The following is a 19,525-nucleotide window of genomic DNA, read 5'->3' as shown; positions in this document are numbered from 1 at the left end:
TTGTTGTGATAATTTTGACCCCACAGGGTGAGATCTTGCGTGGATCCCCAGATCGAGGGAGATTATCAGTGGTCTTGTATGTCTTCCATTTCCTAATAATTGCTCCCACAGTTGATTTCTTCAAACCAAGCTGCTTACCTATTGCAGATTCAGTCTTTCCAGCCTGGTGCAGGTCTACAATTTTGTTTCTGGTGTCCTTTGACAGCTCTTTGGTCTTGGCCACAGTGGAGTTTGGAGTGTGACTGTTTGAGGTTGTGGACAGGTATCTTTTATACTGATAAAAAGTTCAAACAGGTGCCATTAATACAGGTAACGAGTGGAGGACAGAGGAGCCTTTTAAAGAAGAAGTTACAGGTCTGTGAGAGCCAGAAATCTTGCTTGTTTGTAGGTGACCAAATACTTATTTTCCACCATAATTTGCAAATAAATTCATTAAAAATCCTACAATGTGATTTTCAGGATTTTTTTTCTAATTTTGTCTGTCATAGTTGAAGTGTACCTATGATGAAAATTACAGGCCTCTATCATCTTTTTAAGTGGGAGAACTTGCACAATTGGTGGCTGACTAAATACTTTTTTGCCCCACTGTATATATACAGTATATATACTACTGTTCATAAGTTTGGGGTCACATAGAAATCTCCTTGTTTTTGAAAGAAAAGCACATTTATTTTGTCCGTTAAAATAACATAAAATTGATCAGAAATACAGTGTAGACATTGTTAATGTTGTAAATGACTATTATAGCTGGAAATGGCAGATTTTTATGGAATATCTACATAGGCGTACAGAGGCCCAATATCAGCAGCCATCATTCCTGTGTTCCACTGGCACGTTGTGTTGTGTTAGCTAATCCAAGTTTATAATTTTAAAAGGCAAATTGATCATTAGAAAACCCTTTTGCAATTGTTAGCACAGCTGAAAACTGTTGTCCTGATTAAACAAGAAATTAAACTGGCCTTCCTTAGACTAGTTGAGTATCTGGAGCATCAGCATCTGTGGGTTCAATTACAGACTCAAAATGGCCAGCAACAAAGAACTTTCTTCTGAAACTCGTCAGTCTATACTTGTTCTGAGAAATGAAGGCTATTCCGTGCAAGAAACTGAAGATCTCGTACAACGCTGTGTACTACTCCATTCACAGAACAACGCAAACTGGCTATTTAATGAAGCTGCCAGTTGAGGACTTGTGAGGCGTCTGTTTCTCAAACTAGACACTAATGTACTTGTCCTCTTGCTCAGTTGTGCACCAGTTCCTCCCACTCCTCTTTCTATTCTGGTTAGAGCCAGTTTGCGCCGTTCTGTGAAGGGAGTTGATTGTGAAATGTGTCTGTTATTTGAACTCTGAAACATTTATTTGTTGCAATTTCTGAGATGCAGTTAACTCTAATGATCTTATCCTCTGCAGCAGAGGTCTCTGGGTCTTCCCAGAGGTCTCTGGGTCTATGGCAGTCCTCATGAGAGCCAGTTTCATCATAGTGATTGAGTGTTTTTGTGACTGCACTTGAAGAAACATTAAAAGTTATTGACATTTTCCGCATTAACTGACCTTCATGTCTTAAAGTAATGATGGACTATTTCTCTTTGCTTATTTGAGCTGTTCTTGTCATAATATGGACTTGGTATTTTACCAAATAAGGCTACCTTCTGTATACCACCCCTACCTTGTCAGAACCCAACTGATTGGCTGAAATGCATTAAGAAGGAAAGGAATTCCACAAATTAACTTTTAACAAACTTTTAACAAATCTATTTCCTAGCCACCGTGCTTCTACACCTGCATTGCTTGCTGTTTGGGGGTTTAGGCTGGGTTTCTGTACAGCATTTTGAGATATCAGCTGATGTAAGAAGGGCTATATAAATACATTTGATTTGAATTTGATTTGTTAATTGAAATGCATTCCAGGAGTGTGCAAAGCTGTCGAGGCAAAGGGTGGCTACTTTGAAGAATCTCAAATATAAAATATATTTTGATTTGTTTAAAACTTTTTGGTTTACTACATGATTCCATGTGTTATTTCATAGTTTTGATGTCCTCACAATTGTTCTACAATGTAGAAAATAGTAAAAATAAAGAAAAACCCTTGAATGAGTAGGTGTGTCCAAACCTTTGACTGATACTCTATGTATGTGCGTGTATATATATATATATATAAATAGATAGATAGTCTAACATTTCTGCTGAGATGCGCTTTTAAATGGATAGTTGTTGTGTCAATGACTGGAAGCCTATGGGAACAGCTGGCGTGTAATTGAGCTAATGCTAGTAGCAGTGTACCCCCCCCACCACACCCTTGCCAAAACACTGCATATCCCTTTAATTCCACAGCAGATGTCCCTTTAGAGGAAATTTAACACACAGTTTCACCGTATACAGAGGTAATGTCTTTACAAGAGGACATTGAGAACAGACACACACACACACATACACAACCAGCTAAGGTGAGGACATTTAAACAACATGCAACATATCTGGTTGTCTCTATTCACCCATGCTTGTGTTAAACCCTCTCTGACCTAAGCTTCTCTCCACTGTGTCCATTCAGTTCCAGAACATGAACAACATCATCACCTTCCCTCTGGACAGCCTGCTGAAAGGAGACCTGAAAGGAGTCAAAGGGGTGAGGAACACTATCCTCCATGTCTCTATGTTGGACACTGACACTATCCTCCATGTCTCTATGTTGGACACTCACACTATCCTCCATGTCTCTATGTTGGACACTCACACTATCCTCCATGTCTCTATGTTGGACACTGACACTATCCTCCATGTCTCTATGTTGGACACTCACACTATCCTCCGTGTCTTTCTGTTGGACACTCACACTATCCTCCATGTCTCTATGTTGGACACTCACACTATCCTCCGTGTCTTTCTGTTGGACACTCACACTATCCTCCGTGTCTTTCTGTTGGACACTCACACTATCCTCCGTGTCTTTCTGTTGGACACTCACACTATCCTCCATGTCTCTATGTTGGACACTCACACTATCCTCCATGTCTTTCTTTTGGACTGTGTGGTGTTTGTTATTAGACCTCTATAGGGATTTGTATGAAGGTAAAGGTTCTCCTATTACCCTGCTGTACTGTGGTAACTCACGCTTCTGTGTGTGTGATGGTAATTACTAGGTACTAGCAATGTTTTGTACCTCGTAGAGAACAGAGAAGCTGTATGAGATGAGTGTTTTCCTGCTGGTACAGTGTTACCCCAGACCCCATGATTTCCTATGTGTGTGTGTGTTGGGGGTGGAAACTATAAACAGCATACCACTCTTGCACTAGCCAACACATTAACTACACTCCATCACACATGTCAAGTCTTCTACTAGCTCCAGGACAAACCAGTCAGCCAGCCAGCGTGTGATGGGGCAGACAGCATACTGCAGGAATGCAGTCAGAATCCTGTCTATATCCATGGGAGGCCGGCCCCAGACAACCCAGCCCAGACACCCCTCCAGTTTACCAGGCCCAGCCCAGACACCCCTCCAGTCTACCAGGCCCAGCCCAGCCACCCCTCCAGTCTACCAGGCCCAACCCAGCCCAGACACCCCTCCAGTCTACCAGGCCCAGCCCAGACACACCTCCAGTCTACCAGGCCCAGCCCAGACACCCCTCCAGTCTACCAGGTCCAGCCCAGCCCAGACACCCCTCCAGTCTATCAGGTCCAGCCCAGCCCAGACACCCATCCAGGCCCAGCCCAGACACCCCTCCAGTCTACCAGGCCCAGCCCAGACACCCCTCCAGTCTACTTGGCCAAGCCCAGCCCAAACACCCCCCCTGTCTACCAGGCCCAGCCCAGACACCCCTCCAGTCTACCAGGCCCAGCCCAGACACCCCTCCAGTCTACCAGGCCCAGCCCAGACACCCCTCCAGTCTGCCAGGCCTCTAATCCCATCAGCACTCATTACTTTCTGCTCTGACCTCTGCACCACAACCACGTGGGTCATAAGTGCCACTGTCTGATGTGTACTAGCACTAATGAGGCTGTTCCTTCTCTCTCTGTCTCTCTCTTTTATTCACTCTCGCTCTCTCTCTCTCTCTCTCTCTCCTAAGAAAGACTACTAGCTAGTCACTAGCTAGCTACAGTACTCCCTAGTTACCCCATGGCTTCTCATCACTCATACATTATCTTGCTTTCTTGGAGGCCACTCTTGTTTCTGTCCCTTGCCCTCTCCCTCTGTCTTTCTCTCTCTCCGTTGTAACTTTGGCATCGACAGGCTACATCAGACTTGTGTACAGAGCCTCTCTTGTCTGCCGAGAGTGAAGCCATAGGCCTCTGAACTGTGAACACTGACAGAGAGGGAGAATGGTGCAGATCTGCTCACTACCCCACTGGTGACTCTCCTTACACTCTTGACATGGTGACTGGTGACTCTCCTTACACTCTTGACATGGTGACTGGTGACTCTCCTTACACTCTTGACATGGTGACTGGTGACTCTCCTTACACTCTTGACATGGTGACTGGGGACTCTCCTTACACTCTTGACATGGTGACTGGTGACTCTCCTTACACTCTTAACATGGTGACTGGGGACTCTCCTTACACTCTTGACATGGTGACTGGGGACTCTCCTTACACTCTTGACATGGTGACTGGGGACTCTCCTTACACTCTTGACATGGTGACTGGGGACTCTCCTTACACTCTTGACATGGGGCTAATGAGGTGCTAGTCATGGTGCTCTGCTCTGACTCATTTATCCTGTCTATCCATTACCACTGAGGGAGCGAGAGAAAGTATGTTTGTATGAGTGAGAGACAGAAAGTGACGAATTGAAGACTTTCCATCCCAGCTTGCAATGCGTACCGTTCGCTATCCCCCCTCACTATCTCATCATTATTCCTCTTTTCCTCTCCCAGGGAAAGTACCTGTGGAGAGCAGGAGGAAGGCGTCTAGACCAGCCTGAGTAGTGTTGGGTAGGGAGTGAGAGAGAGAGACCCTCCATCCCAGACACACCGCTCTAGCCTAATTAGGGTTTCATCTAGTCTGACTCAAACATAAAACAGACACTCCTGTCCTTCCTACTCCCATGATCGTATTGCTATATTTCCCAAATCACCTGGATATCATCAAGAGGAGACCACGTCAGATTCAATAGTCTTATGTTCATTGTGAGTATGTCACAGACATGAATACTGTTCAGTAAATGCATTGTGTAAGTATGGCTGGGGGTTGAGTTAAAGCACTTTGTAGAGACGGTTAAAGCACTTTGTAGAGTCGACAACGTTGGCTTGACATTGGCTCGTATATTTTCAGTGACTGCGGTCTGGGATGGTACTTAGCCGTTCCCATGGGAGACTGACAGTAATTGAGCTGAGATTACAGGGTTTTCACACCATAACCATTTAGTTCAAAACTAATTTGAGGCTGTTTTACGCTCCACTCATCTCTTCTTCCTGCTGTTCCCACCTCAACAGGGAAAGGATGTTGAGGATTTGACATGCTGCTCTGTGGAGTTATGAGGTTAGGACCCCTGCGTTTTCAGTTTCCTTTCACTTTGGAATTTTAATGTTACTTCCGTATGGACGATGAATGACTCATACACTCCTGACCTGCGGCACTGTGAACTCAGTGTGTGTGTTTGCGTATATGCATTCATGTGTGTATGCGTGCATGCCTACCTGCCTGCGTGCGTGTGTGTAGGCCTATGTGCCTGCATGCATATGTGTGGGTGTGTGTTCAAGGTTACAGTGTTTCTCGCTACACTAGCCTGGGTCCAGTCTGCTTCTACTGAGTCAAAGACAGCCCTAGAAAGCTTAAAGTAAGCCAAGATTCATATTGGTTAAGTACTTCAGTTGGAACGTCATACACTGTATGTGAAGTTCTACTGAAATCTCCTTAGTCCAAACTGGAATAGGACACAACTAACGATGACACAGCATACACTCCCTGTCTGTCTGTGGCAAAGTGCTGGCTAATGCCCTCTTACTTGGTGGAAAGGTTATTGTTGCTGACTGGGGGCCACAGCTCCACCTAACCCACCTTCCAACTCCAAACACTGAACATAAACAGACTGGTGGAAAGTGCTGAGGCCACCAAACACCAGAGCCATGGGGATTTACGGACTGGACTGGACACTGGGATGACGTCATCCCTTCCAATGCTAAACGTTCTGATCCTTTGTATCTATGAACACACACACGCAAGCAAGTAGTGGGTAGATCCTGAGTCCCGACTGATGTGAGCCCAGATGATCCCCCGCATAGTGGGCCAGTGAATTGTGAAACCCACCCGCCCACACGGAATGATCACTGAGCCTTTTAGCTCCTAGCACCTCTGCCAAAGGAATGATCTCACCTTTATTCCTCACCAAGAACAGATTAGGGAGTGGTAGCATCATAAATCATGGGTTTTTAACAGGTGCTCTTGACCGCAGCAAGAACAGGTTGAAGTTGAAATCTGTCATTTTTATGTTTACTAAGACAAGGACAGTAGTGTAGAAGTCTAGAATAAATTAAACCAGGGGGTACCATTTGGGATGCATCCTAGAACTGTAAAAATGAGATTCAGGCAATATGTTTAATATGACAGCAAAATAGCTCCAGATTGATTGTAATAATGCGGTAGTACATTTATTGTAACAAAGCTTTAGAAAGATGAGCTTTTGTTCCAGGATGCGTCACATTTTATACCACCACCTTTTTTCATTCCAGTTAATAACATTATAAAAATGCCTTTATGGCGGCCACTGAAATAATGATTTGATTTGAAAAACACTGTTACATTTTAAGGCTTCAGCAGAAAGGAGCAATACCATTTAGAAAATCATGATACTGTAGCAACCCGTGCTCTCTGAAGTTAGTGATCAGGATGCAGTCAGAAAATCCACAATAAAGAAACAAATTAGCAGTACAATCAGTTAATCCATCTCATCATGTTTAACAGTATTTTCATCGGCCTCAGAAGCAGCGATTACGGCCACCGCTGCAGTGTATGGAGAGAAAATTACACAGGCAATTTCACCCGTTAATGTCTGTTTTTGTTTGTCCCTAATCACTGTTTATTCATTGGTGCAGGCTGGAAAAGGGGTTGCATAATCTAGCATTTGATCGAACAGCTGTTGAACGCTACCGTATTACGATGGGAAATGTGTTTAGCTGTTCAGTGGTGCAGCCACTGAAACAGTGTTGAGTTTATTGCAGCAAAATGCTTATGATTCTAGCTCCCACAGTGCAGCAATGTCTAACGATACAATAACAATACACACACAATCCCAAAATGTAAAAAAGAAAATGGAATGAAGACATGTCAGTCTGAAATATACTGAACAAAAATATAAACGTAACATGTAAAGTGTTGCTCCCATGTTTCATGAGCTGAAATTAAAGATCCCAGAAATGTTCCATATGCACAAAAAGCTTATTTTTCTCAAATGTTGTGCACAAATTTGTTTACATCCACTTTAGTGAGCATTTCACTATTTTCCAAGATGGTCCATCCACCTGACACGTGTGGCATATCAAGAAGCTGATTAAACAGAATGATCATCACACAGGTGCACCTTGTGCTGGGGGACAATAAAAGGCCACTCTAAAAAGTGCAGTTTTGTCACAACACTATGCCACAGATGTCTCAAGTTTTGAGGGAGTGTGCAATTGGCATGCTGACTGCAGGAATGTCCACCACAGTTGTTACCAAATAATGTAATGTTAATTTATCTACCATAAGTTGCCTCCAACGTTGTTTTAGAGAATGTGGCTGTACATCCAACCGGCCTCACAACCGCAGACCACATGTAACCATACCAGACTAGGACCTCCACATCTGGCTTCTTCACCAGATATGGATGTTGACTTGTTGAAATCCATCAATGAAAGGCTTGCCAAACTTGATGTCTTGAATATACTACGAGAGGACAACAATGCATTATGTGCCAGTCTAAAATTCAGCCAATGTCAGATTGATGATCTAAGGAAAGAGAATACGGCGCTGAAAGGTACTGTAGACTCTATTCATAGCAAGGTGGAGGTGGTGCAAAGGGAGAACAAACAACTTAAAGAACCTTGCTTGATGTACAGTGTCGATCAATGCGGGACAATCATATTTTCAGGGATACCGGAGAATGACAACAGCATAGGCTGTAAGGACACTGTCTGAGACTTTATGTCAACTCAACTAAAACTGCCCACAGATGTTGTGCGTAATGTCCCTTTCTCCAGAGTCCATAGAAAGGGTAAGGCCTCTGGAAATAGGCCACGGGCTGTTATTGCATGTTTTGAACATTTTAAGCAAAAGGAAATGGCGAAGAGCAGGGGCAGAGAACTCAGAAACACTGATTTTGGAATGAATGATCACTTCCCCATGGAGCTCAATGAAAGGAGAAATAAACAGTATCCCATCATGAAAGAAAAGTGTTGCCTGAACCAACGAGTCCTTGGTGATGGATAAACTTTACATGAACAGGCAACTGTATTGGGACTCATGTAGCATAGATTTGTTTGATAAAAAAAAATAATAATTATATTCAAATGTAGGAACTGGGTTCTACAGCTTGAACCGCAGCTGTCTCCACACCCTCCCCGCCTGGCCATCTAGATGTGTGAAAGTTAGTGTATAAGCTAGTGATCCACCATCATGTATGACATTCCTGGGAGTGTGTAAATTTAAATGTTGTATTACCATATCATACCATACCATATTGTATTACCATTCTCTATAGTTATGTACTTGAAAATGTATCACTTGACCAATTCGGCACATTTGGTTAGACTTGATACAAAATACGGTGCAGTATTGCAATGCTTCACTGCATCAATCTGAAACTTTGCACACACACTGCTAAATCTATGTGCCTAAACTGCAATATTATGGCCTTTCTCTTGCATTTCAAAGATAATGGAACAAAACCAAAAAATTGAAAACACATTTTTATATTTTGTATTATCTTTTACCAGATCCTATGTGCTATATTCTCCTACATTAATTTCACATTTCCACAAACTTCAAAGAGTTTCCTTTCAAATGGTATCAAGAATATGCATATCATTGCTTCAGGTCCTGAGCTACAGGCAGTTACATTTGGGGATGTCATTTTAGGAGAACACAAAAAAAGAGTCGGACTCTAGAGTAACTCCCTGGCTATTTCAATCCCTGTGTTGTAGTGTGTCATGACAACTTCAACTACAGTATAACAAAAACATGCTCTATCAATCTTCACTTGACAAGGAAAGGGCTGCGTATAGCTAAGGTTAGCCTTCCTAACAAAATACATGAGGTTTTTAACTTGGTCAACATAAATAATATTCATATTTCTGCTTTGACCGAAACCCATTTGGATGCATCTGTTAATGATGGGCAAATTAACATTAATGGATGTAGTCTACTTGGAAGGGACAGGAATGGGAATGGTGGGAGTGTAGCACTGTACATTCAGAATCATATACCCTTTAAGAGGAGGGATGACAATATACAGTGCCTTGCGAAAGTATTCGGCCCCCTTGAACTTTGCGACCTTTTTCCACATTTCAGGCTTCAAACATAAAGATATAAAACTGTATTTTTTTGTGAAGAATCAACAACAAGTGGGACACAATCATGAAGTGGAACGACATTTATTGGATATTTCAAACTTTTTTAACGAATCAAAAACTGAAAAATTGGGCGTGCAAAATGATTCAGCCCCTTTACTTTCAGTGCAGCAAACTCTCTCCAGAAGTTCAATGAGGATCTCTGAATGATCCAATGTTGACCTAAATGACTAATGATGATAAATACAATCCACCTGTGTGTAATCAAGTCTCCGTATAAATGCACCTGCACTGTGATAGTCTCAGAGGTCCGTTAAAAGCGCAGAGAGCATCATGAAGAACAAGGAACACACCAGGCAGGTCCGAGATACTGTTGTGAAGAAGTTTAAAGCCGGATTTGGATACAAAAAGATTTCCCAAGATTTAAACACCCCAAGGAGCAGTGTGCAAGCGATAATATTGAAATGGAAGGAGTATCAGACCACTGCAAATCTACCAAGACCTGGCCGTCCCTCTAAACTTTCAGCTCATACAAGGAGAAGACTGATCAGAGATGCAGCCAAGAGGCCCATGATCACTCTGGATGAACTGCAGAGATCTACAGCTGAGGTGGGAGACTCTGTCCATAGGACAACAATCAGTCGTATATTGCACAAATCTGGCCTTTATGGAAGAGTGGCAAGAAGAAAGCCATTTCTTAAAGATATCCATAAAAAGTGTTGTTTAAAGTTTGCCACAAGCCACCTGGGAGACACACCAAACATGTGGAAGAAGGTGCTCTGGTCAGATGAAACCAAAATTGAACTTTTTGGCAACAATGCAAAACGTTATGTTTGGCGTAAAAGCAACACAGCTGAACACACCATCCCCACTGTCAAACATGGTGGTGGCAGCATCATGGTTTGGGCCTGCTTTTCTTCAGCAGGGACAGGGAAGATGGTTAAAATTGATGGGAAGATGGATGGAGCCAAATACAGGACCATTCTGGAAGAAAACCTGATGGAGTCTGCAAAAGACCTGAGACTGGGACGGAGATTTGTCTTCCAACAAGACAATGATTCAAAACATAAAGCAAAATCTACAATGGAATGGTTCAAAAATAAACATATCCAGGTGTTAGAATGGCCAAGTCAAAGTCCAGACCTGAATCCAATCGAGAATCTGTGGAAAGAACTGAAAACTGCTGTTCACAAATGCTCTCCATCCAACCTCACTGAGCTTGAGCTGTTTTGCAAGGAGGAATAGGAAAAAATGTCAGTCTCTCGATGTGCAAAACTGATAGAGACATACCCCAAGCGACTTACAGCTGCAATCGCAGCAAAAGGTGGCGCTACAAAGTATTAACTTAAGGGGGCTGAATAATTTTGCACGCCCAATTTTTCAGTTTTTGATTTGTTAAAAAGGTTTGAAATATCCAATAAATGTCGTTCCACTTCATGATTGTGTCCCAGTTGTTGTTGATTCTTCACAAAAAAATACATTTTTATATCTTTATGTTTGAAGCCTGAAATGTGGCAAAAGGTCGCAAAGCTCAAGGGGGCCGAATACTTTCGCAAGGCACTGTATGTCAAATATAGTCACTATGGGCTCAAGTACATCTGCTTCACCAGGCACCCATATTGGTAAGATGTGTGTTTCGACCTCCTAGCTCTAAGGTGTCCTATCTGGATGACTTATGCACTGGGTTTGAGCAGGCCACAGATAGTAACAGAGATGCAATTATCTTGGGTGATTTTAATATAAATTGTAAGGATCATAATAGTTAAAATATAACTAAATGAATGATATATGCTGAGAGCTGTGGTTTGAAACAATTGGTTAATGATACTACTAAGTTAGGTCACCGTTCAGACGCGTGCATTGATCTGATCTTCTGTAATATACCATTGCAATGCTTAAAAGCCAGATCAATGCCAGTGGCCTGGACAGACCATAATATTGTCACCATAGCCATGAACACCAAGGTACCAAAGAAACCTCCAAGGATTGTTGTTAAGAGAAATGTTAAAACATTTAATCATGAGTAGGACTGTTGCGGTGACCGTATTACTGGCACACCGGCGGTCACAAGTCATGAAGGCAGTCAAATTCCACCTGACTGTTTAGTAACGGTATTTAGGCTACTCCAAGCTCTGATGCTGCTGATGGTCGTTAGTAGCCTAACAAACTTGCTAACTGCCTGGTACTCAGCACTCTATTGTCCCTCTAATCCCTCTGACATCAATTAAAATCAAATTGAATCAAACACTTCATGAGCTCATGTTGCGCAACATTTCTATAGGCTATGAAATTGTGTAAGGAAAGAGTGATGGACTAGGGTCTCATCAACTTTCTTTAGGCTAGGCCTACTATATTTATTTGTCAACTTTCCTAATATTAAGCAAATATTCAGAACATTGCTTGTCTTTACAACAGGAGTATAGCCTGCCAGGCTGGCATGAAAATGAACCACAGGAAAAGCATTCTCCATTCACAATTTAAGTGCAGAGATTACATGTATTTTTTCCCCCGCCCCTATTTCGTGACTGGTGCATGATAATGGTCCATTCTAAATCAAAACGCATTTCACACACGTTATTTAGTATATGTAACGACAAGATTAAATCGAGAAAAGTCTGATGGGTGACAATATTAGCTAATCACTTGTGAATTATATATTATCACTTGTGAATGATACCCAGTTTAATCATAGTCGTACACCTCATGTATGTAACGATCTTCTTCATCTGAGGAACAGGAAAGATCGGACCAAAACGCAGCGTGGTAAGTGTCCATGTTAATTTAGTATAACTGAACACGAAATACAAAATAACAAAGTGAAACAACGAACATCAAAACAGTCCTGAAAGGTCACAAAACAGGAAACAACTGTTACCACAAACACCAGGTGGTAACAGGCTACCTAAGTATGGTTCTCAATCAGAGACAACGATAGACAGCTGCCTCTGATTGGGAACCATACCAGGCCAAAACATAGAAACACAATATCATAGAACAAATATATAGAATGCCCACCCCAAATCACATGCTGACCAAACCAAATAGAGACATTAAAAGGCTCTCTAAGGTCAGGGCATGACATGGTGAGGTAGATTGCTGCTATAACTTGATGACCCTACACATACCTAACCATTTCCTTGGCTCTCTTGTAGAGTGTATCCATTGTTTTCAGTGCCATGATGTCATTGAGGAGCAGATTCAATGCATGAGCAGCACAGCCAATGGGTGTGATGTGAGGGTAGGACTCCTCCACTTTAGACCAAGCAGCCTTCTTGTTTGCACAATTGTCTCTCACCAGTACAAATACCTTCTGTGGTCCAAGGTCATTGATGACTGCCTTCAGCTCATCTGCGATGTAGAGACTGGTGTGTCTGTTGTCCCTTGTGTCTGTGCTCTTGTAGAATTTTGATTGAGGGGTGGAACTTATGTAGTACATTTTTCCTTGCCCACGAACATTCGACCACCCATCAGAGATGATTGCAATACAGTCTGTTTTCTGTATGATTTGCTTGACCTTCACTTGAACTCTGTTGAACTCTGCATCCAGCAAATTAGTAGATAAAGCATGTCTGGTTGGAGGGGTGTATACTGGGAGAAGAACATTCATAAATCTCTTCCAATAAAAATTGCCTGTGAGCATCAGAGGTAAACCAGTTGCATACACAGCTCGAGCAAGACATTCATCAGCATTTCTCTGACTACGTTCCTCCATTGAGTCAAAAACACTTCTGATTCCAGGAGGACTATCGATGAGGTATCTGATTCATCATTTTTACCTCAAATAGAAATAAAGGGACTTTTGTCAGAGGTTGCTTGTTGTGAACACTGAGGGAACTTTATACACTTGACCAGATGATTCTGCGTCTTTGTTATGTTCTTCACATATGATTTGGCACAGCATTTGCAATTGTACACAGCTTTTCCTTCTACATTAGCTGCAGTGAAATGTCTCCACGCATCAGATAGTGCCCGTGGCATTTTCCTGTAAGAATTAGAAAAAAAATTGTAAAAAAAAAAAAAAATACAATTCCTCCTTTTGCAAGATAAATGTTTTAAAATGAAACATGTATGGAAATGTATGCATTAACACTCCTCATGTAAGCAGGCTCCAGCAAGCTAAAACAAACAGGGTAGCAAAAACTAACTAGCAGAAATTGTTAACAAGTTAGTAATGATTTAAACACACTTTGCTGTAGGCTATTATTTATTAGTTAACCAAAAAATCAAAACCAAAATGTATGTCATATAAAGTATATTCACCCCACCCAGTATTGTAATCAAAACTTACCAGAAAGCATGTAGTCCTTGGCTCAGACAGTGTAGTAGTGTGGGCTCAATAGCATCTCATTAGTGTGCAAGATATTGAGAATCAGCTGCACATGCAATGGAAGAATGCACTGTGCATGCAGAGGGTTGCAATTCCATTGAACTGTGGATAGTTGAACCAAAATATGCCACAAGACCTAGAATTGCATTATGTGTGTCCCACAAAAAAAGGTTCACTGTGTCACGCCCTGACCTTAGAGAGCCTGTTTATTTCTCTATTTGGTTAGGTCAGGGTATGATTTGGGTGGGCATTCTAGTTTTCTATTTCTTTGTTGGCCGGGTATGGTTCCCAATCAGAGGCAGCTGTCTATCGTTGTCTCTGATTGGGAATCATACTTAAGCAGCCTGTTTTCCACCTGAGTTTGTGGGATCCTGTTTTTTTTTTTTTTTTTGCACAGTTGCTGTATAGCCCTGTAGAACTGTTCATTCGGTGATCTTTTGTTGGTTTTGGGTGTTCATTCTAAATAAAGTAAGATGTACACTTTCCACGCTGCGCTTTGGTCTCATTCCTACGACGGACGTAACACACTGTTTATAAGCTAACTTTATTGATGAATTTAAGCAAAATTCCCCAAATTCCCAGGGAAAGTTTCCGGAAATTTACTGGAAAGTGTCCGACTCTTTTGCAACCCTATTCCTGTATTGACACTTTGCCTGTTTGATGGTTCGTCGGAGGGCATAGCCGGATTTCTTATAATCTTCCGGGTTAGAGTCCCCCTCCTTGAAAGCGGCAGCTCTACCCTTTAGCTCAGTGCGGATGTTGCCTGTAATCCATGGCTTCTGGTTGGGGTATGTACGTACAGTCACTGTGGGGACGACGTCATCGATGCACTTATTGATAAAGCCAGTGACTGATGTGGTGTACTCCTCAATGCCATCAGAAGAATCCTGGAACATGTTCCAGTCTGTGCTAGCAAAACAGTCCTGTAGTTTAGCATCTGCTTCATCTGATCATCATTAGTCTACATTCTGTTTCTGAATTTAAATTCAAATGTTGACACCTGTTTTTTTTCTGCTTTTTTCTTCACAGGACCTGAAAAAGCCTTTTGATAAGGCCTGGAAAGACTACGAAACGAAAGTGTAAGGATTTTAATATTTTACTAGCAGCAATATGAAATTAGGTTCTGGCCCATTCACAATATTAGCGTAGAGTAGAAAGACAATCAGATGGTCATTCCATAGTCTTTTGGTCCATTAGTTTGTACTATGGCCATACTATAGAAATCTGTTCAAGCATTTTGATAACCTTTTAGATATTGGTGCTATCATAATAGTTTGCATTTGACCGTATACAGTAATTGTCATCGGTGAGGTCCAATTTGATCATCAAATGCATAGGCAATATGTTGAATGAGATGCAATGTGATATTTGTGTTGTTCCTTGTCTGTGCTTGTAATAATCACCATTTCCCAACCAACCTCACCTTGTGGTCGTCAATTAATGAATACACCCTCAATAACAAATCATCCCTTCTGTACACCCCTCTATCCACACTGACGTCATTGTGATTTTGCATGCCAGCGGTATATGACATTTTATAGCACTCTGATATATTTTCCAAGCTGCAAAGGACATTCTATACTGAAAGGGTAATACATGTTCTTCTCCAACACCAGTCTGATGACGAGACAGTACTGACTTTGTACCAAGTTCAAAGTTCAACCGGATGCCATATCTTTGACCCCGTTTTATATTCCTCCATTGATGCCCCCTCCCCTCTCTGCTAGTCTGCTATCAATGGAGGGCAGTACTATGCTTGATCGAGAACATCGTTGTCCCATCTGCTTTGATGTTCTTTGAGTTTTGCCGATCACAATCCGATCGGTTCTCACATCTCCATAATCTCTCGAATCTCTTCGTCTGCGATTTATTACGCCTTTCATATTTCACAGACACAAGCGATGAGACTCTTTGCCTCAAACTCTACTCTGGCCCCAACTGCCTTAACCCTTTACCCCCATGGGAATTGTGCTATAAGGATGGGGTAAATGTAAATGTATCTTACAGAAGACAAATAAAAAACATATGCATAACCATGGTAACAATTGAAAGGGAACAGTTTCAAGATTATGGGAAAATTATTAGACCAAAGGTGAGGACACAACCGCTAATTACATTGTTGATAACAAAATCAGAAAATACTCTGTATACGTTCAGTAACATGATAAGACTACTCCTGGAAAATGTGGGGTAGGTGCAACATAAGACAAACAATTACAAGGGTTTGAGTGCGAGGGACTACCTGATGTCTCTCCAAAGTGTGCACAGTTCCTAAGTAATTTCAATGCACTTTTATGATTCAAAGAAGAGTCAACTATAAGGTGTTTTTTTTAAGCTCTCCTAGCTGTGCCTTTTATGAATTAGAGAAAGCATCATTTGAAAGCCTGTTCTATTTCCAACATGACTAGCTAAATTATAAAATACAATATTAGTGTTAGGCTTTCACAATGCAATTCAGGGAAACAGATAATAATTTTGGTGTGCATAGACAAACACAGACTTATTCTGTTCAGAACAACCCAGGGTATGATGCCATGTCATCTTGAAACTGTACCTCAAACACAGTGATCATAAACATTGACATTGTATATGACATGAGTTTTATGATAAGAAAATATGAAGCTCACATTTTGATTCACTGGTGTTTGGCTTGCTTATATGACATCAAAGCTGTATTTATTAGAATCCTCAACATGTAATCTTTCAAAATACATAAAGTCCTCTTAATTTACAGCATTTCCCTCACTCAGACAAAACATTTGCAAAAGTTGCCCAATTGGCAACTATAGAGCATGTTACTGTACAGCCACTGGTTTCCAATTTAGTTGTTTATCAGTGCCCAAATCTGTCATTTTCAACCTTATACAGGTACAAGTGTATATGGTTAAACTGGTTTGCGAGCACCCTGCTGTTGTCCCTACAGTTTGAGTTCCAGTTGATCTACTATCTCTGTGTCAACTGTCTTTCCTGGCTCTTGTGGCGACTGCGCTACATGTGGCTGGTTTTAGCTGTTTCTCTATTAATGTGTTAGCTTTGTAGAGGTTTTATTAATGAAAGAAGTCTCATCTTGAAGTGTTTCCATATGAAAGTTTTTGACCAAAAAAGGAAGCCACACAAAATGACTGAGGCAGATAAATGTTTGTGGAGCAGCATCAGGAACTGTGACTTCTTTAAGTGCCTTTATTAATCAAATTGGTGTGGCATCACGAGTCACAATGCTGAAGGAGTAACTGCGTGATTAAGGTATTTTGGAACAGCAGTAGATGTTAGATTAACACTCAAGGTACTAAACGATATAACCGCCATCGATAAAAAACAGTACTGTGCAGCCATCTTCATCGACCTGGCCAAGGCTTTCAACTCTGTCAATCACCGTATTCTTATCGGCAGACTCAATAGCCTTGGTTTCTCAAATGACTGCCTCGCCTGGTTCACCAACTACTTCGCAGACAGAGTTCAGTGTGTCAAATCGGAGGGTATGTTGTCCGGACCTCTGGCAGTCTCCATGGGGGTACCACAGGGTTCAATTCTCGGGCTGTCTCTTTTCTCTGTATATATCAATGATATCGCTCTTGCCGCGGGTGATTCCCTGATCCACTTCTACACAGACGACACCATTCTGTATACATCTGGCCCTTCTTTGGGCACTCTGTTAACTAACCTCCAAACAAGCTTCAATGCCATACAACACTCCTTCCGTGGCCTCCAACTGCTCTTAAACGCTAGTAAAACCAAATGCATGCTTTTCAACCGTTCACTGCCCGCACCCGTCCGCCCTACTAGCATCACTACCCTGGACGGTTCTGACCTAGAATATGTGGACAACTACAAATACCTAGGTGTCTGGCTAGACTGTAAACTCTCCTTCCAGACTCATATTAAACATCTCCAATCCAAAATCAAATCTAGAATCGGCTTTCTATTTCGCAACAAAGCCTCCTTCACTCACGCCGCCATACTTACCCTAGTAAAACTGACCATCCTACCGATCCTCGACTTCGGCGATGTCATCTACAAAATAGTTTCCAATACTCTACTCAGCAAACTGGATGCAGTCTATCACAGTACCATCTGTTTTGTTACCAAAGCCCTTATACCACCCACCACTGCGGCTTGTATGCTCTAGTCGGCTGGCCCTCGCTACATATTCGTCGACAGACCCTCTGGCTCCAGGTCATCTATAAGTCCATGCTAGGTAAAGCTCCACCTTATCTCACCTCACTGGTCACGATAACAACACTCACCCGTAGCACGCGCTCCAGCAGGTATATCTCACTGGTCATCCCCAAAGCCAACACACCCTTTGGCCGCCTTTCCTTCCAGTTCTCTGCTGCCAGTGACTGGAACGAATTGCAAAAATCGCTGAAGCTGGAGACTTATATTTCCCTCACTAACTTTAAACATCTGCTATCTGAGCAGCTAACTGATAGCTGCAGTTGTACATAGTCCATCTGTAAATAGCCCACCCAATCTACCTACCTCATCCCCAGATTGTTTTTATTTACTTTTCTGCTCTTTTGCACACCAGTATCTCTACTTGCACATCATCATCTGCTAATTTATCACTCCAGTGTTAATCTGCTAAATTGTAATTACTTCGCTACAATGGCTTATTTATTGCCTTCCTCCTCACGCCATTTGCACACACTGTATATAGGTCTTTCTTTTTTTTTATTGTGTTATTGACTGTACGCTTGTTTATTCCATGTGTAACTCTGTGTTGCTGTTTGTGTCACACTGCTTTGCTTTATCTTGGCCAAGTTGCAGTTGTAAATGAGAACGTGTTCTCAACTAGCCTACCTGGTTAAATAAAGGTGAAATAACATTTTAAAAATAACACTTAGGGACTATACCAATATCGCAATATTCGTTAGTTTCGCGGCAATGTAACTTCTTTAGGAAAACAGACGTAATGGTGGAAACAAACATAATTATGTTGTCATCCAGAGTCACATTTATTTATTTTTAAAGCTATAGCAGACAATATTTTACGTACAACGTTTAAATCCAGCGAGAACTAGGAATGTGAAAAAACATCTAGCTGGAGCTCGTCTGAGCGGTTGGATGGATATGCCCTCACCCGCTATATACCTAATGCTGATTGGTTTGGTTCTTGCCTCTATAGTGCTGTCTGGTTAGAATGTGATTTGAGACCCATTACTGCAACTTGTTCACTACCACACACACACACACCGGACACGGCTGCATTCATTTGAAGATGTTTATATACTTCTGGTTTGCCAATGGACACAGCACTTCTTCTCCCAATGGCATGTAAGGACACTCTACTCGATCTGTAGGAAGCCACCCTATACAGAACCAAGTTGGCGATTATATAGACTGATATCATCAGAAATCAAGCGACATGAATCAGAAAATGGGGCGCCACCTGACCCACTAGTTGGTCAGAAGGTTCAAATCAACGTTTCATATCGTGGTGTAGATGTACTGTAGATCGAATTGCACTCAATACATTTTAGCGGGCTATCCCGGGGTAAAAACACTTTTAAAAATCCATTACGTACCTTTGATGAAGGGAAAGGACATCAGAAGATCTTCTAGTTTCAGTTACAGCACAATAAAAAGTATCATTACCGCTTACTTGGACATTACGATATGAAACGTTAATTTGAACCTTCTGACCGACTAGTGGGTCAGGCGGCGCCCCACTGTCTGATTCATGTCGTTTGATTTCTGATGATTGTTGTCGATTATATCGAC

General features: G+C 41.9%; 1 protein-coding gene across 2 annotated transcripts in view; it reads left to right on the top strand.

Moving 5' to 3' along the window:
• LOC139375364 (arf-GAP with SH3 domain, ANK repeat and PH domain-containing protein 2-like) overlaps nucleotides 1-19,525 on the top strand; it is an 86,984-nt gene that overhangs the window by 44,467 nt on the left and 22,992 nt on the right. For both annotated transcript variants that reach the window (XM_071117078.1, XM_071117077.1), the window contains exons 4-5: nucleotides 2,547-2,621; nucleotides 14,834-14,883. In XM_071117078.1, coding sequence (XP_070973179.1) covers nucleotides 2,547-2,621; nucleotides 14,834-14,883 — 125 coding nt within the window. The remainder of the gene's footprint in view (nucleotides 1-2,546; nucleotides 2,622-14,833; nucleotides 14,884-19,525) is intronic.

The sequence above is a fragment of the Oncorhynchus clarkii genome, chromosome 19 (assembly GCF_045791955.1).
Source record: "Oncorhynchus clarkii lewisi isolate Uvic-CL-2024 chromosome 19, UVic_Ocla_1.0, whole genome shotgun sequence".
Classification (NCBI taxonomy): Eukaryota; Metazoa; Chordata; class Actinopteri; order Salmoniformes; family Salmonidae; genus Oncorhynchus; species Oncorhynchus clarkii.
This window is presented reverse-complemented; position numbering and strand designations above follow the sequence as displayed.